Source organism: Suncus etruscus, chromosome 2 (genome assembly GCF_024139225.1).
Source record: "Suncus etruscus isolate mSunEtr1 chromosome 2, mSunEtr1.pri.cur, whole genome shotgun sequence".
NCBI classification, from domain to species: domain Eukaryota; kingdom Metazoa; phylum Chordata; class Mammalia; order Eulipotyphla; family Soricidae; genus Suncus; species Suncus etruscus.
In genome coordinates, this window is record NC_064849.1 from 3,389,573 (window position 1) to 3,412,923 (window position 23,351).

General features: G+C 54.3%; 1 protein-coding gene and 5 non-coding genes across 6 annotated transcripts; 1 reads left to right on the forward strand and 5 right to left on the reverse strand.

Annotated features, from left to right (window-relative positions):
* Window positions 1-6,065: 6,065 nt before the first annotated feature.
* On the reverse strand, window positions 6,066-6,137 carry TRNAA-UGC (transfer RNA alanine (anticodon UGC)). Its single transcript has one exon. It is a non-coding gene; the product is annotated as a tRNA-Ala (tRNA).
* Window positions 6,138-7,718: 1,581 nt separating this feature from the next.
* On the reverse strand, window positions 7,719-7,790 carry TRNAD-GUC (transfer RNA aspartic acid (anticodon GUC)). The gene has a single exon. It is a non-coding gene; the product is annotated as a tRNA-Asp (tRNA).
* Window positions 7,791-8,144: 354 nt separating this feature from the next.
* TRNAF-GAA (transfer RNA phenylalanine (anticodon GAA)) lies at window positions 8,145-8,217 on the reverse strand. Its single transcript has one exon. It is a non-coding gene; the product is annotated as a tRNA-Phe (tRNA).
* A 1,082-nt stretch (window positions 8,218-9,299) lies between these two features.
* TRNAD-GUC (transfer RNA aspartic acid (anticodon GUC)) lies at window positions 9,300-9,371 on the reverse strand. Its single transcript has one exon. It is a non-coding gene; the product is annotated as a tRNA-Asp (tRNA).
* A 164-nt stretch (window positions 9,372-9,535) lies between these two features.
* Window positions 9,536-9,607, forward strand: TRNAA-UGC (transfer RNA alanine (anticodon UGC)). The gene has a single exon. It is a non-coding gene; the product is annotated as a tRNA-Ala (tRNA).
* A 1,612-nt stretch (window positions 9,608-11,219) lies between these two features.
* DHX37 (DEAH-box helicase 37) lies at window positions 11,220-23,299 on the reverse strand. The gene is made up of 27 exons (XM_049769197.1): window positions 23,162-23,299; window positions 21,609-21,778; window positions 21,375-21,487; window positions 20,320-20,644; window positions 19,470-19,618; window positions 19,073-19,165; window positions 18,828-18,924; window positions 17,816-17,929; window positions 17,424-17,525; window positions 17,168-17,282; window positions 16,549-16,644; window positions 16,387-16,469; window positions 16,032-16,182; window positions 15,358-15,434; window positions 14,992-15,224; window positions 14,702-14,813; window positions 14,398-14,504; window positions 14,094-14,282; window positions 13,729-13,853; window positions 13,539-13,655; window positions 13,199-13,371; window positions 12,725-12,839; window positions 12,508-12,645; window positions 12,343-12,437; window positions 11,968-12,041; window positions 11,751-11,848; window positions 11,220-11,678 (listed from the first exon to the last, which is right to left on the reverse strand). Exons 1-27 carry the CDS (start codon window positions 23,265-23,267, stop codon window positions 11,602-11,604), a joined length of 3,444 nt encoding a protein of 1,147 aa, XP_049625154.1. The 5' UTR covers window positions 23,268-23,299; the 3' UTR covers window positions 11,220-11,601.
* Window positions 23,300-23,351: the final 52 nt, after the last annotated feature.

The window sequence follows — 23,351 nt, forward strand, 5'->3', positions numbered from 1 at the left end:
AACCCCAAAACTGTGGCGGCTCGTCCCAGCTCCCCCTCACCCCGTTGGGCATCAGGACAAGCCGAATGACTCGACAAATCTCAGCCCAGCCCAAAGCTTGGATGCAGGCCCAGCTGCAGACTCGACTGCAGGAATTTGTTCAAAACAAAGGGGGGGGGGGGACCATGGAGGCTACAGTGATGCGGGAAGGAAGGAAGAAATGAATGCCAAGAGGATCAGTCGAACCAATAGTGCTGAGCTCTCTCTCTCCATCCTTCTAGAGTGTTCCAGGGCTTTCCTGGGCCCTGACAGGCTTGCAGGCCTCTTTCTGCCACTCAGCAAGTCCAGCACTGGGCGAGCTGTTTTTAAGGCTTGGAAATGTCACATTTTGCTGTCCACATAGCAAAGTCCTTAAGCTGAAGGTGGCAAGGAGGAGGATGCCATGGGATGTTACCAAGTCTCTTCTTGCATGTTTAGAAAGGGTCTTGAGGGCCGGAGAGATAGCATGGAGGTAAGGCGTTTGCCTTTCATGCAGGAGGTCATCAGTTCGAATCCCGGCGCCCCATATGGTCCCCTGTGCCTGCCAGGAGCAATTTCTGAGCCTGGAGCCAGGAATAACCCCTGAGCACTGCCAGGTGTGACCCAAAAACCAAAAAAAAAAAAAAAGAAAGGGTCTTGAGTAGGTGAGGAGCAAGAATTCACAGTATGTGAATTTTTTTTAGGCTCTCAATGAACCTTCAGGACCCTTGTAGAAAGATCTAGAAAATCTCTTCTAAAAGCCTCCAGGAAGGAAAGGTAGGAGGCAGCTTTGTGTCCCTGGGCTGAAATGGTGTCAGTCATGCCAAGTGCCGGGCCCCAGATCAACTGGCCACCCAGCTCGGTCTGAGTTTCAACCTTTCCCCCAGCTAGAACTAGACCCAGGAAGGTGAGTGTTCTGCCCTTTTGTTCCCACAAACAAGGTGGCCTTGTTCAAACAAATCCCTCCCCTTCCACCACACACACACACACACACACACACACACACACACACACACACACACACACACACACACACACACACACACACACACACTGACCCCCCAGCTTCTTTGTGCTTTTTGAAACCTTTCCTTCCCTGAAACCATTTGCAGGTCTTTTGTATCTGCCAGACTGGAACAAAATTAACTCGATCTCCAAAAGCCTCTCGTTCAAATGCTGCTCTATTCCTTCTCTTGGCGACCTGTCCATATTTATGGCAAAGGTTTGGCAGCCTTTAAAATCCACTTGACCCGTGTCCAGATCTGATCCCCTGCATAGAGCAGCCCCTCCCCAGCCCACCTTCCTCCCCTGCAAAAAAAAAAACAAAATTTGTTAAGCCTCTCATTCTTTTTTTTTTTTTTTTGGTTTTTGGGCCACACCCAGCGGTGCTCAGGGGTTACTCCTGGCTGTCTGCTCAGAAATAGCTCCTGGCAGGCACGGGGGACCATATGGGACACCGGGATTCGAACCAACCACCTTTGGTCCTGGATCGGCTGCTTGCAAGGCAAACGCCGCTGTGCTATCTCTCCGGGCCCAAGCCTCTCATTCTTAACATTGTGCCATGGGGATGAATTTATCTTTTTCTTCTTTTTTCATTTTTTATTTATTTATTTATTTATTTATTTATTTCGTTTTGGGAGGATGAATTTATTATTGAGACATTCAAATGAACAATGATAGGACTTTTGGAGGGACCAAACAAGAGGACGGCAGGCAAGGCACTTGTCCTATATGGGGAGGCTGATACAGGTTCAATTCCTGCACCCCATATGGTCCCTTGAACCCCACCAACAAAGAACCAGCAGTAAGCCCTAAGCACAGTTGGGAGTGGGCCCAAATAAGAAAAATAGATAATTTTTAAATAAAACGAATAAAAAGAAGGTATTTTTATTTTCTAGTGAGCAGGAGATCTGTCACTTCCTATAGAGATTTCTGGGACAGGTTGCTTTCTAAATGACTGGGAAGAAGTCTTAGGGGGACTCCAAAGTGAAGCCCTGTATGTGAGGGCCTCCTGAAACTTCGGGGCAAACCTGAGAGTCAAAAGGACACCAGGTCCCCACTCTGGGCCTGCTTGTTTGCTCGGGCAGCTGCTCAGCTGGTCTTGTGACAAGCGTTTTGTAAAGGCTGAGTCATGCGGTTTGTCACAGTTTTATTCAGAGTCCAAAGTACAGGAGCCACCAGTGAGTCCAGGGTTCAGAGGCAGGGGAGGGAGAGAGAGAGGAGGAGAGGGGCAGGAGAGAAGGTTCCCCCAGGTAGGGGTGTGGTGTGGTGAGGCAGGGGAAGGAGAGTCTAGGGTTTCCTCCTGTCACCTCTTTCCATCTGGGGCGACTTTTGTCCTCAGGGACTGGCAATGTCTATAGATGGTTCTGGCCCTCTCAAAGGGGTGGGGAAAGGGAGAGGCCGGGACAGTCCCCCAGGGCTCCAAATGTCACTGTGTCACAATGCCCAGGTTGAGAAACCTGCTTGACAACTGGCTGTTGTTCCAGTTACAGCTGTTCTTTGTTTTTATTATTTTTTCCAAAGTGAACTCCCCACGGCCTACACACCCCACTTCAAATATCTCACTTGAATTCTGATCCTAGGTTGGTCACCGGCTGACCTAGCATTCCCCAGACCCAGGCTAGGGTTTGCTAGACTAGCATGCCCAGAATTGGGGTGAGTCACAGGTTCCCTTTTCAGCTCCATCCACCCACAGATCCTCCCTTTGCAGGCTCCCTGGAAGGGAAGAGACGCTTTTGCTAGCACCAATAGAAAAATGACAGAGGCCCAGCAACGGCGGGAGGGGGGGGGAGGGATTGGCAGGCAAAGTGGCATGTGATCAGATGCTGGGCTGCCTACAGGGAGGTTTTGTGGGGGCTGGTGCCTGCCTGCCTGCAGGTCTTTCTTCCATTCCAACCCCCCCCATGACTCAGGTTCCCGGAAGGTCACCGCCCTCCTAGGGACTGAGCTCAGCACCAGGACAATGTCCAAACCCACAATCAACTGTCATCTTTTTCCCCAGAGAAGGAGCCATCCTGGAGCTGGGTGGGGAGGGCTGGCCCTGCCACGTCCCTGGTTATATAACCAAAAAAGGCAGCTGGCAGAGTGTGCAGCTTGGGGGAAAGTCCACCAGGTTCTGTTCTTTTCCTGCTTACATACCAGCATTTGCTCTGTGTGACAGGAAAACAAGCTGTTCCCCCTTAGAAGCAGCAAGGTCCTACCCAACCCCAGGAAGTCAGAACAAATGTACATACATTCTTCTAGAGAAGGGTTAGAAAATTGTCCATTCTCCCATTTTGTGTCTTTGTTTTTGCTTGTTGGTTGTTCTGTTTGCATATGGGAGGCCACACACACACACACACACACACACACACACACATTCCCCCCCCCCTCTCTCTCTTCTCCAGTGATTGGGCCTCCTTCCCTGTTTTAGAGTACCCTTAGTCCCCTTCCCCAGCTCCTTTTGGAAGCTCTGCCTTCTATTAAAAAAATAAAAAAGGACCTTTTTAGGGCCAGAGTGATAGCAAAGCAGGGAGGGCATTTGCCTTGTACTCGGCCAACCCAAATTTGATCCCCAGCATCCCATTTGGTGCCCCAAGACTGCCAGGAGCTATTCCTGAATGCAGAGCTGGGAGTAACCCCTAAGCCCCGCTGAGTGTGGCCACTCACAATAACAACAACCACCACCACAAGAAGCCAGAGCATATAATCAGTTGATTTTTATTTTTGCACATATTTAGTGTATAAGCTAAGCCTTAATAACCTTAGAAATAACCTCAGCTTGTCAGTTTTTGTTTCTTTGGTTTGGTTTTTGGGCCACATCTGGCAATGCTTAAGGGTTACTCCTGGCAGGTTCAGGGTACCATATGGGATGCCGGGATCAAACCCTGTTCATGGGGCTGGAGCAATAGCACAGTGATAGAGCCTTTAGCCTTGCACGAGGCCAACACAGGACGGATCCCAGTTTGAATCCTGACATCCCATATGGTTCCCCAAACCTGCCAGGAGCGATCTCTGAGCACAGAGACAGGAATAACCTCTGAGTGCCACTGGGTGTGACACAAAAAACCCTGGTTATTCGTGTGCAAGTCAAAGCCCCTACTCGTTGTACTGTTTATTGCTCGGGCCTGAGACTCACCAGTTTTTATTACTTGTTGACATTTAGGCAGAAATAGATTTCATGCAGCTCATTTATTTATTTTTCCTTCTTTTGCTTGTTTTGTTTTGGGGCCACAGCTGGTGCCAATATCTCCTTGGAGGGAACATATGGAAGGCCAGGGCTTGAACTCAGATGAGCTTCATGCAAGGCAAGCGGCCTCCCTCATTCAGGATCAGCTCCCTCCTTGCAACCACAAGAGCACTGTGGAGAGTCCATCCCTTGGGATGAGATGTGGAAGAGATAATTGCTCCATTCAAACCCGTGCCAGCCTTGAAGGTGTTGTCCACCCTTCATGCTGCTTGTCCTTCCAACTCCTTGTCCTATCAAGTTCCTTATCCCTAAAAGCAAACAAGCAGCAGGAGAGGGGGGGGAGGAGGGAGGGAGGAGGGAGGGAAGGGGAGGGGAGGGGAGAGGAGGGGAGGGGAGAGGAGAGGAAATACAGCAGGTAGGGATTTTACCTTGCAGGAGACCAACCCAATCCCTATATGGTCCTCTGAACCCTGAACACAGAGCCAGGGGGGTCAGCCCTGAGCACCACTGGATGTGGTCCCAAATAAAAAAGAATTATTTTTGTTTTTGGGTCACACCGGCAGCACTCAGGGATTATTCCTGGCTCTGCACTCAGAAATCACTCCTGGCAGGCTGGGGGACCATAGGGGATGACGGGGATTCAAGCCACTGTCCTTCTACATGCAAGGCAAACACCCTGCCTCCATGCTATCTCTCCAGTTCCTCAAAAATAATTATTTAATTAAATTAATAAAAATAAAATATTGATACAGGGATCAGGGAGGTGACTCAAAGGCCTGAGTGAATCTGGAAAGGCCCAAGATGAATTCCTGAGCTGGGGCACCCAATCATACCACCAGGTGTGACCCGAACTGTTGGGTTACTGTTCCTACCCTAATCAATAATTGTACTCCACCCTAGGGTGTGATCTGGTGAAAGTATATTGGATTAGTCCTTACTCTGTATTCTGCTCCCACCCTAGGGTGGTACCAGGGGTCCGAGGAAGGCAGGGGCTCATTCTTTGGTGCTTCCATCTTAGGAGCAGAAAGCTTTTGTGGTTTGAATTCCCTGCTGGAGCCCTGGATTTCCTGAACCCATTCTTGTCCCTCTTCACCATGTGGGTTATTTCCTGCGGGTCTCTACAACTGGAACTGTTCCCCCTGACTGATCGGACAGGGGACTGGGAACTGCCTTTCCTGTCTGGGAGCTCAATGGGAAAGAATCTTAACCAATCTCCTAGAGAACTTGACACTTCACCCAACCTCCTCTCCCCCAGGTGACAACATGTTAGTATAAATGTGGGCAGTGTATGGCTTGGGCCCCTAAACCATGAAGCTTTTTTGTTTATTCATTCAATCATTCATTCATTCAAAACTTGATGCTGACAGTAGGTTGGTTGCTGTCAGCGAGACTTACAGTACAAAGGTCAGTGCCAACACATACAGGCCTCTTGCGTTTAAGCCACTTCTGATGTGTGTGTGTGTGTGTGTGTGTGTGTGTGTGTGTGTGTGTGTGTGAGAGAGAGAGAGAGAGAGAGAGAGAGAGAGAGAGAAGAGAAGAGAAGAGAAGAGAAGAGAAGAGAAGAGAAGAGAAGAGAAGAGAAGAGAAGAGAAGAGAAGAGAAGAGAAGAGAAGAGAAGAGAAATACCATCCCCAACCTCCTTTTTCAGGAGAAAAAAAGAACATTTGGAGTCTTCTACTGAGACAGAGAGAGACAGAGCGAGACAGAGACAAACACAGAGACTGAGAAACAGAGAGAAAGAGATAACTCCATCCCCAGTTTTCTTTTTCAGGAATAAAAAGAGGATTTGGAGTGTTTTACAGTGAAGGAAAGTCCCAACTCTGCCGGTCAGCCTGGGAATTACAGTCAGAGGCCACACTGCACTCCCTGCTTCCAGTAATGGGATAGTGCCAAAAAGGTGTGGAGATGCCGGGGATCGAACCCGGGGCCTCATACATGCAAAGCATGCGCTCTACCACTGAGCTACATCCCCCTCCCTCACTCCTGTACTGTCTGAAACTGTCTCGTATAGACTAGCTATCAGATTTTTTTTTTCAAAGTTAAATTTTTCTTGATTTAGATGTGCATTTAGCGAGCAAACTAAAAACACCAAATCCTTAAAAAATTTTTTTTATTATAATACTATGATTTACCAAGTTGCTTGTTCATAATACAGTCATTTCAGGCCTTAAATGATTACATGTTTCCAACCCCAATTCTTCCAGCAGTGTCCCCAGTTTCCCACCCACCACTCCAGCCTGTCCCCTTGCAAGCACAAACAAAACACATCTTTTTATATTTTCAAATATTTTATATTTTCAGCTTGTTCTTCACAGCCAGTAGCTGTAATACTTGGAACAAAGGGAAACAGACCTGTACATTGGAATCATTCTACAAGGATGTTCCTCAGATTGTTCTTCTGTCCTCCCAGAAATGGGGCCTGTCTTTTTAAACCCTGCACCAGCTTCAAGATGGAATTGCTGCATTTTTTAGGCGCTACCTGCTCAGAGGCTGGTTTCTCAGTTTTGGGTACCAGGGACCTTACTCAGTGATGGTAGGGGGGCTTGTCACCAAGTTGGGTGTGCATTTCCCCAACAGTCAGAGGTGAGGAGCACTGTTCTCAGAGCCTGCTATTCCAGGGAGTGCTCATGGAGCACTATTTCTGTGTTCCTGAGGGAGGCAATTGTTTAGTTGTTGAGGTTTATACAGCCTCCTCTTTCACCTTGCAGGGATTGCCCTGCCTTTAGTGTCATTCACCCCAGTTCAGTGCAGGACCTGTTCCCTTCCCCTCTCTCTGGGGGCCACATGCAGGAGGCTCAGGTGCTGGTTTCCTGCCACTGTTTTGGCCTGGAACCACCTTCCATCCTTCTTCCCTGGCCTTTCTAGAGTCCATAACAACCTGGGCTTGGGCCAGGCTGCCAAGGGCTGCACAAGACACAGCACTGCTCCCTCCCAGGTGACCTGCGTCTCTTGGGTCCCAGGCAAGCAGGATGGAGAAAAGGGCTGGAGTGGGGGAAAAAATTCTCTAGGAAGAGAACTGGGTGCAAGGAGAAGTAAAAAAAAAAAAAAAAAATCAAATAAAAAAAGACACATTTTATTTTTTATGAATAATATTTTTAAATGTAATTATATTTATACATTCAGGAATTAAATAAAATCCCAATAAATACATAGATATATTTATAAATTATATCTATATAATTAGAATATAGAGTATAGTATTTTATAATAATATATGATAACAATATCTATATAAATTATACCCATAAAACTCATACATGAAATAAAAAGCAAATACATTGTATTTATCTATAAATCAGACACTCCTAAATGAAAACCTTATCAAACCCTAAACTTAAAAAAAAAAAATCAAATCAAACTTATTTCTAAAGTCAATCTATCCACTTAAACACTAAATAAAATTAAAAAAATTCATCATTTCTATCTATAAGTGCATACATCATTTAGTTATACATTAAATGAATTCAACGGATACATGAAATGAAACCAAGTCTTATTCATAAATCATATTCAGAGATGAAAAAGAAATTTTAATAAAAAGTGTTTATCTGGCCTCCCCGTCGGGGAATCGAACCCCGGTCTCCCGCGTGACAGGCGGGGATACTCACCACTATACTAACGAGGACGCGCCTGGCAGCCTCCGCGCAGCTGCGACTTTCAAGGAATAGAGGCGGGTCCGGCCTCGTGAGCGCGTCCCCGAGACCGGAAGTGGCGCTCCTACCCGGCCTAACGGCGCCTGAGCGCGCTAAGGGCCGTGCCGGATGCGCGCGCAACCGAACGAACCCGATGCGTGATGCGCGCGCATCGGGCAGTCAGGTTGCGCGCGCATCGGACCGGGGTGGGACTTGGAGCACTGCGGGGTCGCACCTTGCGGCTGGCTCAGCCCGAAAAATGGCTGAGAAATAAAAATCGGGGAGGAGGGCGACCGCACCCCGTAGCCTCGGCGGACCCTGGGGTCCCCGACAAAAAGAAAAGGGACTGCCGAAACCCGGGATCGAACCAGGGACCTTTAGATCTTCAGTCTAACGCTCTCCCAACTGAGCTATTTCGGCCGCGCTCTCGAGGTTGCTCGCAGCTGCCCTTGAGTTAGGGTCAATTTGGCTGATTTTTTTTTTTTTTGTTTAAATCTAATAAGATTTTTTTTTCGCCCCCCCTAAATCTAATAAGATTTTAATTTTGATTTTAGCAAGATGGGATTTGGTTGATTTTATCAAATTGTCAAGAAAATGTATTTATTTGAACTTTAACGAGATGGTAAAATGTTTACAAACTTGAAAAAAAATGTTGACCAATTTTTCATTATTTTAATTTGATTCGTAAAATTTTTATAAATATATATAATATTTTGTTTTAGAAATATAGATAAACCATTTTACAAAATATATAAAAATAAAATAATATTTTTAAATCTTCACAAGATTTCAGCTTCAGGATATTTTTAAGATAGTCACAAGATGTGCCCAGGTGTTAATTGGGTTGATTTTCAGATATTTCATGAATAAAAATAAAAGAACAGCATCTTCATTTTGCCCACTTAAAAATTTAGTAATAAAATGAATAAATCCATCATCATGAATGCATCCTTTTTACATAAACTCAATAAAATGTTGCTTCTTTCTAAATTTTATTTTATTTTTAAATTTCAACCGTAATTCATTCGAAAGCTTTTGAAGATTTTTCACAAGGTGTTGCTGGGTTTTAATCTGGCTAACTTTGCAAATTTTAACAAGCATTCAAATCATGAAGGAAACATAAGTTCACAGCATTTTAAGTTTTCATGGTAACAGGATTTTAGTAGCATTCACTGAACCTGGGGACCAAATAATTGTGGATCCTTTCTGAATGAACAAAAATTCAAATTACAAAAGATGAACAGGATTTTAATTTTCCACGTTCTCAAGATCTTAACCCTACGAACTGAACAGGTTCTGCAGACTTGAATAACATTTACAGGTTCACAAGATTTCAGGGGAAAGATCTTTCAAGATTCCCACGAGCTGTCAATTTCAAAGAAGTCCAGTTTCTAGATTGGACCTGTCAATTGGACCTGTCAATTTCTGCTGCTCTTTGGGGCCCCAGGAGGCCTCGCGCATGCGCAGTCCCTAAAAGAGGCCTTGGTCCCAAAAGCACAAACCTCCCCGTCGGGGAATCGAACCCCGGTCTCCCGCGTGACAGGCGGGGATACTCACCACTATACTAACGAGGACGGGCGTTAATGAGATCTCCACCCGCTGGCACTTGAGCGGTGTTGGCTGGCGACAGCGCCCCCTGGAGGCACCTGCAGGGCAGGGCAAGGCAGGCAACTCCGCGCATCCCGTCTGCGCAGGCTCGTTCCTCTTCCTGGTTCCGCGAAAACGCCGCTCATGGCTAGGGGATGTAGCTCAGTGGTAGAGCGCATGCTTTGCATGTATGAGGCCCCGGGTTCAATCCCCGGCATCTCCACTCTCTTTTATCTTTCGGGGTGGATGCCAAGGCCTTCTAGTCGGTGCCCAAGGGTGCTGCCTTAGACCTGCCATAAGGCAAGTCAGACCTGGAGCCCAGTGCTTGATGTTTTCTCCCCACACTACCCACCCTGCCATTCATCTTCCAGGCCTGGACAGCTTCAGGCTCAGGTTTCATCAGCCTCCCTCTGCTGGTCCCTTGAGGACTCCCTGAGCTGTCAGGGAGAGGCTGGAATTTTTAGGGCCTCTGGGTAGAGGATTCAGAGAATTCTGTGTGCAGGAGCAGAAAGGAGCTGGGAGGGGGGTGCCTGAGGTTGCACAGAACTTGCTTATGGGTCATGGGTGCTTTGTGCCACTTCTAAGGTGGGACCTTGGATGTGCAAGAGGCAGGACATCAGACTCAGGGAAAGTGGGGATGTCAAAGGCATGTGAGGAGCCCCACAGCCTATTCAGAAGCGCAGGCTGTAGTTTATTTTTTGGGAGTGGTGGCTTGCGCTCTCTGCATCCTCAGGGGGCCAGTGGCCTGCTTGAGCCCCAGCCAAGAGCACACCAGGGCATATGCAGGCGCTGGCTGGGCTGGAGTAACCCTTGGTATTGCCCTGTATCCTGTCCCAGAGGCCTGAGAGACACCCCGGGGCTTTACAGTAAATATTCATACGAGAGTGGGGTGCGGTGACCTTGGCGCAAGTTCAAGGTGCAGTGAGATGGCGGACCCAGGTCTGTGTATGCCCCTGAAAACCCACGTCTGGGGTAGTCCAGGGCTCTCTGGGGACATAACTTTTCAAGGACTTCAGCAGCAAGGAGACCCCAAAACTTTTCACCTGCTCTCTCTCTCTCTCACTCACACACACACACACACACACACACACACACACACACACACACACACACACACACACACACACACACACACACGAAAGGTTTGAACCTTTTCTTGGGATAATGCTCAAGTTACTCCTGGATCTGCTCAGAAATACCTCCTTGTGGGCTCGGGGATGTCGAGATCAAACCCCATACAGGTCGTCTGTGTATTAAAGAAACCTCATCTTTCTTTTGTTTGTTTGTTTTGGTTTTTGGGCCACACCCGTTTGACGCTCAGGGGTTACTCCTGGCTATGCGCTCAGAAGTCGCTCCTGGCTTGGGGGACCATATGGGACGCCGGGGGATCGAACCGCGGTCCGTCCTATGCTATGCTAGCGCTTGCAAGGCAGACACCTTACCTCTAGCGCCACCTTCCCAGCCCCGAAACCTCATCTCTTGCCAGCAGTGCTGGCATCTCTTAGGGTTTGGCCTGTCACTAGCCAGGGTGGCGTCACCTCAGGGCCACCCACTTTGTTTTGTTTTTGGGCCACACCCGGCAGCGTTCAGAGGTTCCTCCTGGCTCTTCAGTCAGAAATCGCTCCTGGCAGGATCGGGAGACCCTATGGTATGCAAGGATTAGAACCACTGTCCTTCTGCATGCAAGGCAAATGCCTTGCCTCTATGCTATCTCTCCGGCCTGCGAGGACCACCCACTTGTGTCTGGGGGAGGCCAAGTCTGACAGCCAGAAGCCGAGGGCAGTGGCGCAAGTCCCACGGGATGTGAGTCAGATAATGTGGAACAGACGCGAGGATCAAGGTGGGCACTTTATTCCCCCAGTGACCTCTGCCCAGGGGCTCAGCCCCCTCACCCCGCTGTAGTTCACTCCAGGGAAATTGGCAGAGAGAAGTGGCTGGAGTCTCTGAGTCCAGCTCTAAGCCATGGCCGGGGCCATGGACATCTCTCCCCATCGCGGGGACTTGGCTGGACACTGGGAAGGAGATGCCCCTTTCAGTCCCTGCTGTGGGGGTGCTCTCAGGGAATGGACATGCTGCAAGTCAGTCCTCCTCCGCTCCCCTCAGCCCAGCTGCCAAAGGGCTCCTGAGTCCAGAAAACAGAATGTGGGGCCCAACTGGACTCGCATCCAGGGCACGATGCCTCCTGGAAACAGTTTGTGGCCAGGCTCGGGTCAGAGATCAGCGCGGGGGCCAAGCCTTCTCCACAGTGGTGTGCAAGGACTGTGGTAGCCACTCACAGTACTCAGGCAACAGATCTAGGGATAGAGAGCGGGAGGGATCAGAGTGGCTCCCAGGGGGGGGTTCCCCTTCCCCCCACCCACACTCACATTTGGGGTCCTTCTCCCAGGCAGCAAGCACCGCGTCCCGGTTGTCCGCGTTCCGGGCGACCAGCGCCCGCAGGAGGTGTTCGGTGCGGGGCTGCAGCCTGTGGGTGCCAAGGGGGTTGCAGGGTGTCAGGGCGTGGCTACTCCAGAGGACACCCCCCCCTCACCGTGCCACCTCCTGCCGAGTCCTGGCTCAAATGTGGCCGCAACACGGTGATACCTGGCCCAGGTCTTCAGCATGGTGCCAGGGCTGGATAGGAGACTGCCACAGAATGAGGCCAGTTTGGAGAATACCTGGAAGAGGAGGAGGGTCTGAGTGGGACAGAGGGACTGTGGGGGGGCACAGAGAATGGGAGGGACGGGGAATGGGGAGGGAGAGGAAGACAGAGTACAGCACAGGGAGGACGGAAAATGGGGGGCACAGCTAAGAAAAGGAGGAGCAGGGAGATGGAGGGAGACGGGAAACGAGGGAGCACATCATGGAGGAACACAGCACAGGAAGCATGAGAAATGGGGGAACACAGGAGTTGGGAGTGCAGCCCAGGGAGCACGGAGAACGGGAGAGAAAGGGAAATTGGGGGCACGGGCCACCTACCTGCCCTTCCAGCAGGAACCGGGCAAAGTGCTTGTAGCGATCAATGCCATCTGGGAACTCTACCTGGACGGCAGGAAGGGGCCAGCCGATGCGATCTGAGGACAAAGTCAGTGAGTGGGGGCGGAAGAGACCCCCCAACCCTGGGCAAGGTTTACTCTGACTCACAGAACACACTGGTTCGGTGGCAGAGCACCCGGCCCTGCTCCTGGCAGTAGTTGGGCGGTGGCTGCTCGAGCGGTGGGTCAAACTGGCAGTACGAAGGCAGCAGCACTGGCACCCATGAGGCCTCCACAGCTGAGACGCCTGGGTGCGGGAAGGGCTGGGTCAGGAGCGCCTCGGGGCCAGCCCAGCCTCCCGAGGAGGAGGCCAGCAGTGCCACTACCTTTCATGTACATCTTGGTGGTCTCCACGATTTCCTGGTACACCACGAAGTCCGGCAGCTCACGGAAGAGGACGGAGCTGGGGTGGATGAAGACGGGGTCGTCGAGGAGCGGGGTCTGTCAAGGTAGGGTACAAGGGCCTCAGAAACACTCACAGCTGGGAGCAAGGAGCCCGGCCCAGCTAGGGCATGGTACCACTCTAGCAGATGAAGCCACACAGGAACAGACCCCGAGGAACAAGGACTTTGAGGTGGGGACAGGGCAGAGGGGACAAAGAGGCCCAAGGCCCTGTGCTGGACATACCTGACTGCAGCAGGATCTGTGGAGCCCGCAGCACCTCCACCCAGGCACTTCCCCTGAAGGGGATACTTGGGACTGTGTTCTCCTGGGGTGCCCATGGCCCTCGCCAAGCCTGTGGCAACGTCCAGAGCTGATGCCCCAGGGTCCAGGGTGGGCTAGTATGGAGTCGCACGCACCTTGTAGGCGTTCCTCCACGCCTCGTCTACCAGCTCCTCGCTCTGCACCCGGCGGGCCAGGTGGTCGCCCATCCCGGCCACCACGATCTGCCGCAGAAAGGTCACTTGGCTCTCGGAGGGCGGCTGCATCTGGGGGTCCACAAAGAGCTTCGCCTCGGGACACAGGGAGTTGACTATGGGAGGGGGGAGAGGCCAGGGGAGCTCAGAGGCTGCGTAACAGCAGGACCCAAACCCGGCTGCTATGCATCTCCCAAAGTGCATTTTCTGCATCAGGCGGCCCAGGGTCCCTGAGAAACGTTAGCCAGTGGTGAGCATCCTTGGAGAGGGAGGTGTCACACACCCACAGTGGTCAGCTGGCCACGCAGGCGTCGGATCTCCAGCATGGCCTTGTAGCGCAGCCCGTTGGCCTCGCAGAATTGGGGTGAGCAGCCGGCAAACTCGCAGGCTCCCACAGCCCCTGAGGAGAAAGGTAAGAAGGCTCAGTTGTTGCCCCCAGACCCTTAGGGTCTCCCTGGGACACCTACACTCACCGAGAAGCACCATGATGTCACCGAGCTTAAGGGAAGCGCCCTGGCCAGCCCAGAGCCGCTTCATCTGGGACACCCGGGCCCGACGGCCCTTCAGCTGGGCGAGTTCTTCGTCGCTGGCAGCAGGTCTTCAAAGGGGTACACAGCTTAGGATAGGTGCCCTGTCCGCTTGGTGCCCAGTACTGTCAGACCACAGACCACAAAATGCACAGCCACGGCCCTCAGACCCGTGGCCAGTCGAGACAGCAGAGACAGGACCATCCAGCGAAGGGCTGTCACATGAGTTAGGAGAGCAGAAACCCCCCCAGACATGGACGTGCCTGAGCCCCTCCCAGGAGTTCCCTTCAGCGGAGGAGGATTCCCCACACCTGTCCAGCTCCTCGAAGAGCTCCCGGACGGTCATCGCGGCCACAATGGTGATGGCGTAGGGCAGGCAGCCATGTTGGCTGCTCAGAGCCAGCATCTTGGCATAGCGCGGTGCCACTGGAAAGCTGGCCATGGTGCGGCCCAGTGCCGTGATGGGGCAGCTCAGCCGGAGGCTCTGAAGCTGCTTGGCCCTGCAGAGAAGGGGGGATGTCAGAGGCAGAGACACTGACATAGGGTGGGCAACCTGACCCTAACAGGGCCCTCCCCTGAGACAGACCCTCCCTGCCCGGCCCAGCCTGACCCTACCTTGCAGCTTTCTGGGGAGCCTGTAGGGCCCCCAGTGCAATCAGTAGCTCCTCGGCCGCCATCAGGGCCTCCACCGATGGCGGGGTCGGAAAGGGGAAGTTGATGACCTGGGACCCGGGTGGGGAGGGAGTAAGATGGTTAATGATGAGATGAAAGAGACGAACCAACATACATGCCTAAGGACCCATGTGGGGTCCCATAGACCCTCCTCCTGGGAGCACCAGCACTGAGTCCACTTGGCCAGCATGGGCGCTGGTGAGCTGTGAAGCTTGGGGGGGCTGGTGGGTGTGGGGGCCCTGCCCACCTTCTCAATGTTGAGTGCTTTCATTTGCAGGATCAAGTCCTCCACAGGCCTCCGGGTGATTTCAGGGGGAGGAAACTGCTCAAAGTCCCCAAAAACTGCTGAGGAGTAGAGCCTGCATGGAAACCGAGCCAGGGAGCAGAGCACTGTCAGCCCAGATCAGCCCAGGTAGCTTGGACACGCTAACAGCCTGGCCCGAGTCCCCATTCCCCTCCTGGATCTCCTATAGCATGTGCAGATAAACAGGGAACAGGGAAGGAAGGTGCAGGGTCAGCCCAGGCCCCGATGCCCACCTGTAACAGTGGCCAGGCTCTGTGCGGCCTGCGCGGCCAGCCCGCTGGTCAGCAGAGGCCTGGGACACCCAGGTGACACGGAAGGACGACACGCCGGTGACGCGGTCATAGTAGCGCGTCTTGACCTTCCCGCAGTCCACCACGTACTTGATGCCCGGGATGGTGAGTGAGGTCTCAGCTACGTTAGTGGCCACCACGCATAGCCGTGTGCCCTCGGGGGGAGGCCTGAAGACCTGGGAGGGGGCGGGGCAGGAAGGCGACAGTTCTCAGGACTGCCTGTGTGTGTGTAAGGGTGTGTGACCGTGGGCACATGACCTCCAGGGGAATGGGTGCAGGGTTTGGGGGTGGGAGTTGGGCCCCGGTTACCTGCGCCTGCTTCTCAGGGGCCAGCAGCGAATATAGAGGAAGCACATGCAGTGGGAGCGAGGCATCGGGCTGTTCGCCTGCAAGGACAGGAATGCTGGCACTTTTCACCATGGGGCCCACATATGTGTGTGTATGTGTCTATGCATATGTGTAGACACTTGGCCAGTGTGGCTCTCTACCCCGAATATTGGCTACACAGCAGATTTCACATGCAATCTCAAATGTTTGTTTGTTTTAGGGCAACACCCAGTGACAATCAGGGGTTACTTCTGGCTATGCGCTCAGAAATCGTTCCTGGCTTTGGGGACCATATAGGACGCCAGGGGATCAAACCTCGGTCTGTCCTAGGTTAGCGCGTGCAAGGCAAATGCCCTACTGCCTGCACCACAGCTCCGGCCCATGATCTCAAATGTGAACACACACACCGTAATCCCATACATGTCATAATACACGCACACCTCTCAATGTCACGCACTTACACCCTCCTATACTCACCCGCATCGTCTCATGCACACACCCACACACACACTCACTTTCTTCATAGTCCTGAGGGGCGCAGGACCCAGACCCCAGGGATGGAGCTGACACAACAGCAGTCAGGTCCCAAGAGCAGAGGGTGGGCAGAGGCTGCCGATGCCCCAGATGGCACCAACACCTGCTCCATGGAGCCCCACCTGAGTCCTCCCCGCCGTCCCCCAAGTCCAGGTCCAGGTCGGAGCCCAGTGCCTCATCCTCCTCCTCCTCGTCCATCTCCGCCTCCCGGTCCTCGTCGCCTTCGCCTGCCGGCAGCACCGAGTAGCTGTCCAGACTGATGTGGGGCAGCGCCTACGACAGGGTAGAGTCAGGGCACAGGCCTCCTACATCCCTCCCTGATCCATCCCTGCAAATCTCAAGGGGGCCTGGACAGGCCTGGAACAGGCCAGGTGATGGCCACTGGGATAAGGTCAGCGCCCTACTACCTGGCACTTAGCACATAATACCTGGCACCCAGCACCTAGCAGCCATCACCCAACACCCAGTATCACCTACCGCTGCCTGGGCCTTCCTGGCTCTCGCTCTGGACTTCTTGAACTTGCGCATGCTCTCTGCAGAGTCCTTCTCATCATCCTTTTCTGGGAGTGGGAGAGGAGCTGAGGGAGTGGCCGTGCGTGACCATGCAGGGGACGGGGTAATGCAGGCCCGGCTGCTTACCTGGGCCCCGGCAGAGGGTGTGGGGAAAGGCCTTCCGGAGCCTTCGGCACAGTGCATGCACCTCGGCTTGTCCAGTCAGGAACACCAGGATGCCACCTGCATTAGGGGAGAGCTTGAGTATCCCGCAGGGAACAGTGCCCCAGAGTCAGGCACAGGGGAGGGCAGGCGGGCGGGCAGGCAGATGGCAGGGAACCCGAGAGTCCAGGGAGCTCACTCAGCCATGAAAGGAGGCACAAGCTGGCACTACGCCAGGGAAGAGCCTTTGAGTTGCAGCTTGGTAGTAGGTCAATTGTGTCTGGGATGGTACATACCACAGCAGAGAACATATTTTTTTTTTTTGGCCACAACCAGTGGTGCTCAGGGCTCATCCCTGGCAGGCTCTGGGGACCACATGGGAAGCCAGGGATTGAACCTGTGTTGGCAGGTTTCGAGGCAAATACCCTCCCTGCTGTGCTAGTGCTCTGGCCCCCTCCTAAGAGCGTCTTACCACTGGCTGGGGCCACATAGGGAGGGAGATTATAGGGAGGAAGAGGGGGTGGGGCTGAGAGAGGTGAAAGCATAGCCAGGCCAGGGGTGCCCTGGGCATGGCAGGTGGAGCAGCTGCCTGGGCATGGCTCACCTGCAGGCAGAAGCCGGTGGATCTTGCACGCTTTTCGGAAGGCCTCAGCACAGTAATCGTCTAGGGGCGTCCGCTTGTTGAAGTGCACTGTCACCGGGAACTGGCGTGAGGCCACCTGGTGGAAGGCACAGGGCATGCATGTGTGGGCGTGAGCATGTGCAGGCCCTGGCACAGGGGTCATCAGCCCAGGCGGCCTTCCTGACTGTGTCCAAGGGGGACCTCCCTGAACCCCCCGCTGTTGGCAGCTTGGCCTCACCTTGATGACTGGGGGCGGCTGGGCAAAGAGACGCCGGTTCTGTGTGAAGTCCTCCACCCGCAACGTGGCCGACATGATGACCAGCTTGAGTGGCATGTTCCTCTGTGAGGTGGGATGGACAGTGACTGCGGCCACAGGTGTGTGTATGGGGGTGGGGGGTCCAGCCCTCTTACCACCCCGGGCTCCACTCCCTGGAGGGCTGAGGACAGACTGGGAATGTCAGGTCCAAGATCACTCGAGGGGCCCTGTACAAGGGGACAGGGAGGGACTGGACACAGTCTAACCCATGTCCCTGGCACCCTCTCTGGCTGGGGGACAGGCAGGGGGTGAGGGGCTGTCTTGGAGGCAAGCGTGGGGGAGGGCAAGGTGAGGGGAGGGCCCCGGCTCCCTACCTTAGCCCGAAGGGTGACGATGCGGGACAGGAGGCCAATGACAATGTCGGTGTACACACTCCTCTCGTGGGCCTCATCGATCACGACCACCTTGTACCGTCGCAGCAGAAAATCCTGGGGGCCCGGTGGGGGGTGAGGCCACAGCCTGCCAGGCCTGGCGCAAACAGCATCTCAAACCCCAACAGGGAGCTGCTTCCACAGCCTGGAGACCTGAGCTCTCGGGCCTACCCCTACCCCCACCCCAAGGGGCCATGTTTCCTGTGTCTTAAAAGAACTCGCACATCGGGCCCGGAGAGATAGCACAGCGGCGTTTGCCTTGCAAGCAGCCGATCCAGAACCAAAGGTGGTTGGTTCAAATCCCGGTGTCCCATATGGTCCCCCGTGCCTGCCAGGAGCTATTTCTGAGCAGACAGCCAGGAGTAACCCCTGAGCACTGCCGGGTGTGGCCCCCCCCAAAAAAAAGAACTCGCACATCGGGTAAAAGAGAGAGCACAGAGGGGAGAGCGTTTGCCTTGCACACAGTTGATCCAGGCTCGAACATTACATATGGTCCCCAGAGCACCCCCAAGAGTAACCCGAGCGCAGCTGGGTGTGCCCAAAAGCCAAAACCAGAACTCGCATGTCTTATGTTTCTTTGTTTTGGTTTGGTTTTGGGGCCACACCTGGCAGTGCTCAGGGGTTACTCTTGGCTCTGCACTTAGAAATCACTCCTGGCAGGGGTATATTGGATGCTGGGGATCAAATCTGGGTCCCTCCTGGGTCAGACGCATGCAAGGCCCTACCACTGTGATATTGCTCCAGCACCCCTTACGTGTCTTTTGGGGACATGCAGGTGCTGGACAGGCACTGGGACGTATTTGCAGCCTGTGAGGACAGGGTAGGGCAGGACTGGGCGAGGGAGAAGGAAAGTGCTGCCAAAGGGAGCCTGGCAGGAACCAGTGAGACAGCTAGAGAGGCCGGGTCAGGTCATGATGCCCACCCCCCAAACCCCGCTTGAGACCAGAGCCCCCACCTTCTGGATCTCCTTGAGCAATACGCCGTCGGTCATGAACTTGATCCTGGTCTCATCGGTGGTGTTGCCTTCGTAGCGGATCTGGTAGGAGACCACGCTGGGGGCGGCGAGGCCGAGGCTGGCATGAGGGCACTGCCCAAGAATGCCTGGGACGTGGGGGCAGGAGACTCACCCCAAGCCGCCCCAGCCGCCTTCCCCTCAGTAGGGAGCCAGTGTGTGTATGTGTGTGTGGGGACAGTCCTCACCGTGATGACAAATTCATCTCCTTGGCCACACGCTGGGACATGGCCACGGCAGCCACTCGGCGGGGCTCCGTAACACCGATGATGCTGTTGTCGCTGGGAGGAAAGAGCCTCGTGACAGTGGGTCATAGAGCTGTTGCACCGGGGAGCAGGCCTGCTCCCCCTGCAGCTCAGGGTATCACATCCCCAATACAGACCCCAGCTTTTGGGACCACAGAGTACCCAGGACGTTGTCCTTGGCGGGGGGTCTCCTGGCTGCCCTGAACCCAGTCCCGGCCCTTGTCTGACCTATGACATGCCCTTTCACCTGTCACTGCAGCAACACTAGGGGTGGGAGGGCATGTCTGTGTGGGGATCGGGGAGACCCTCACAAAACCATGGGGCTGAGGAGCAAGCTCACCTGCTGTAACCGGCCTCGTAGAGAAACTGGGGCACCTGTGTGGTCTTGCCACTGCCCGTCTCCCCGCACACGATCACCACAGGGTGCTCAGCCACTGCCTCCATAATCGCTTGTTCCTCAGACAGAATTGGGAGCCTCAGCCGCTCTTCCTAGAGATGTGGAGGGAGTTCAGGAGATGGGGTGGCTCCTGCCTGGAGGGGCCTGGTGTCCATTCCTCCCAGGATGCAGTGTCCTGTTGAGTGGGTGTGAACCCCAGTACACGAAATGGCCAGGGCCAAAAGGAGGGTCCACCAGTGGACCAACCCAGCAGCTCCTGGAAATTGGGAGTCTCCATGGGCTCCTCCACATTGCCTTGTAGAAGCTGCTCCCAGGATCCCTCCAAACTGCTGTCCTGTTCTTATCCCACTTGTTTGTTAAACAAGAGGTGCCGTGAGTACCCACACCCCTTGGAGGCCAGGACACAGGGCAGGGCCAGGAGGCAGACACAGGCTGCACCACCCCAAGTACCCCAGCACAAAGGAATGGGACAGGGGCTCTGCCTGCAACTTCAGCAGCAAGGCACAGGCAGGAAAGCCAGCAGTCAGGCGCCTGTGCAGGGACCTAGTTACAGGTTGGCATCCTCAAAACCAAACCGTGACGGGGCAAGACATGACAGTCTCTCTGCCCAGACACAGAGGGACCCTTCAGGCTGGCCTGGCATGGAACAGCAGCAAGTCTGTCTCGAGGTGCCCCACCCCAAAGGTCTTCTCTGCCTACAGACGAGCCTCAAGGCATGTGGTGTGGCACTGTGCCCCTCATCCCCCATCCTTGCACCAGCCTCAGCCCAACCAAGACCCCTATGGGGGTGCACCTGCATTTCTGGGGTGCGGTTCACAGGAATGAAGACGGCCGGCTTTGAGGGGGGCCAGGCCTGGGTGGAAGCAGCTGCTGCACTAGGCAAGGGACTCTTGGACTTGGGGGGCAGGGACTCTGTTGCTGTCTGTTGAAGGGCCGGGGTCTCGGCCAATTCGGGCTTGGCCAAGCTCTTCTCCTGCTGCTGCTGAGCCTCTTCCTCCTCTTCCTCCTCCTCCTCCTCTTCTGACTCCGACTCAGAGAGGGGGCGCTTCCGGTGCATCCCACTCAGGCTACTGACCTTCTGACCTGGGGCAGAAGCCTCATCCAGCTTCCTGTGGGGATTGAACAGTGTGTGAAGGTGTGAAAAGCAGATGAAGGGAAGCCTCCCCCCACTCCCCACTGCTCCTTACAGCTCTATGCTCGGGGACACTCCTGGTGGTGCTCGAGTGCTGCGCCAGCCAGCCGTGTGCAAGGAAAGTACCTTGCCCACCCCCTATACCACCACTACTCAAGATGGGTTTGGGACTTGGGACCCTCAGAGTCCAAGAGAATGAACTTCTACTGCCTTAAGGGGGTGGGTCAGTGTTGGGGCTGGAGTGATAGCACAGCAAGATGGCATTTGTCTTACACATAGCTGATCTGGATTTGAGCCCCAGCATCCCATAAGGAGCCCCAAGTCTGCCAGGAGTAACCCTTGAGCACTGCTAGGTGAGGCCCCAAGACAAAAACAAACAAACAAAAATCTATGTTTGGGTTCAGGGAGATAAAACGGGAATCTGACTTGATCCTCAGCACCACAACATTCCTGGGGCCCTGCCAGGAGTGACCCCTCTGAAAACAGCCAGGAATAAACCCTGAGCTTAATGGGGTGTGTCCCATCCCCTTTATCCCCCCACCCCCAATAGAATCATATTTACTCTTGAGGAAGTCACACCTGGTGAGGCCTGCACAAGGGCTACATCTCCTGTAGCCAGATCACTGGCTGCCCCACCTGAACCCTTGACCTCCGATGGCCATCCCCAAGGGCCTGAAGAGCCCAGCGAAGCCCCGCAATGTCCTCCCAGGACTCACTCCTTGGTGTGGTACATGCGCTGCCCAGTGCCCAGCTGGGCTGTTGTATAGAAGAGCTTCAGCTCCGTGGCTGGAACCTGTACCTCGCTCAGCTTCTGTAGCAGCTGTGCCCGCTGAGAAGACAGAGGGGACAGTGGCCGTAAGCCCCAAGCCCAAGTCCCCTTGACGGCGGCTGGGAAGGCAGAGAGGACAGTGGCCCCGTGCCCAACACCTGATCTCCGAACAGTGAGGTACCTGGCTCTTCTTCTCCTTCTGCTCTAGGACCTTCTGCAACACCTTCCGTTCTTTCTTGGTCAGTGGCTTCTTCTCCTTCTTGGATGGCGGAGGTGCTCGTGCCTTCTTCTTGCGTGTGCCAGGAAGCACCAGGGCATTGCTGGCATCCACTCCCTTCAGCGTATCCTTGTCTGCAAAGGCACATCTGCTGACCCCACCCCAGAGACACTGCATCTCTCCAGGGTGGCCCCATCAGCCTCTCCAACATGGAGAGCCTTCCCATGGGTACCCTAAGCCCCCACAGAGGGGCAGTGCCTGTGTCCTGCATTTGGTCACTCCCCAGCACCCAAACACAGCAGGTGGGAGAGCAAGAGAAGGGGGCAAGTTGGAAAGGAGAGTGATGGTTGCAGCCCGCCACTGCTCCCTCTAGGACCACCTGTCCCATGGGGAGCTGCCAGGCCACAGTCCTTCTTTGTTCCTGGGGGGGATGCTGGATCACACCTGGGATGCTGGGTGCTACTGCACCTTTGTGGTGTGGGGATTGAAATGTCAGCCACAAGATGGGCATCATAACCCCTGTGCGGCCTCTGGCCCAAGCCCTAGCTTTCCTTGGAGGTTGAGGGAGGTGGATCTTCCTAAGTGGCACTCAGGATCAAGAGCCTCTGGTCGGGACCAGAGAGATAGCATGGAGGTAGGGCGTTTGCCTTGCATGCTGAAGGACAGTGGTTCGAATCCCGGCATCCCATATGGTCCCCTGAGCCTGCTAGGAGCGATTTCTGAGTGTAGAGCCAGGGGTAACCCCTGAGCGCTGCCAGGTGTGACCCAAAAACCACAAACCAAAAAAAAAAAAAAAGAGCCTCTGGTCCAGGTCTCAGACAAGCAGGCTGGCAGGGCACTGCTCAGGCACTCTGGTCCTGACCTGAGCCACCCTGGCACTGCTCAGAGGACCATGTGGTCCTGGGAATCAAGCCCTGGTTCAGCACCTGCTTAGTATGTGTCCTAACTACTCGACATTCTCTCCATCCCAAGCCCAGACTTCTCAAAATGTGGGTCACAGCATCGTATGGGGTGAAGTAATTGAGTATTGGGGGTCATCTGAAGCACATTCGTGACTTGTTACAATCTGTGCATTTACTTGACAAAAAAGGGGGGTGTACTTTTCTGAAAGGGGGAGTGTCCCCTTTCAGTGCAACCTCTGAGCAGCCCTTAGCCGAGCTGAGCCTGGGTCCCCAGAACTGTCAACGTCACTTTTTTTACAAGTGGGACGTGGACACCGACCAGGTCTGTCCTGCGTTCCCACGAGGGGTGGTTCTAAATCTGCGCTGTTTTGGGGTGTCCAGGGGGCAGTGCCCGGGCACAGAGCGCAGGGGTGAGGTCTTCAGGCCGGCTGAAAGATCACGCACAGCTCCTGGAGCTGAGCTGAAGGTGCTCCGCTAGGCCCCGGGTAAAAAGCTGTCAACCGGAGCCCGGGGAGCCCGTTTCGGGGCGCCACCTCCAGCTAGATTTCGGGGTGCAGCGAAGTCGACGGGGCCTAGCCGCGCTGCAGGCCCAGCCCGGGGGCCGCCCCGCCTTACCCTCCAGCTCCAGTCGCACCGGGGGCGGCTCGGGGGAGCCCTTCGAGGGCCCGGGGCAGGCCTGCAGCCGCCCCTTGACATTGTAGCGCCGGCGCAGCTTGCCCATAGCGCCGGGACCGGCCGCGAACCCCGAAACAGACCCACGTGTGTTGTTCCTCCTCTTCCGGGACTTCCGGTCGGGGCAGGCGCA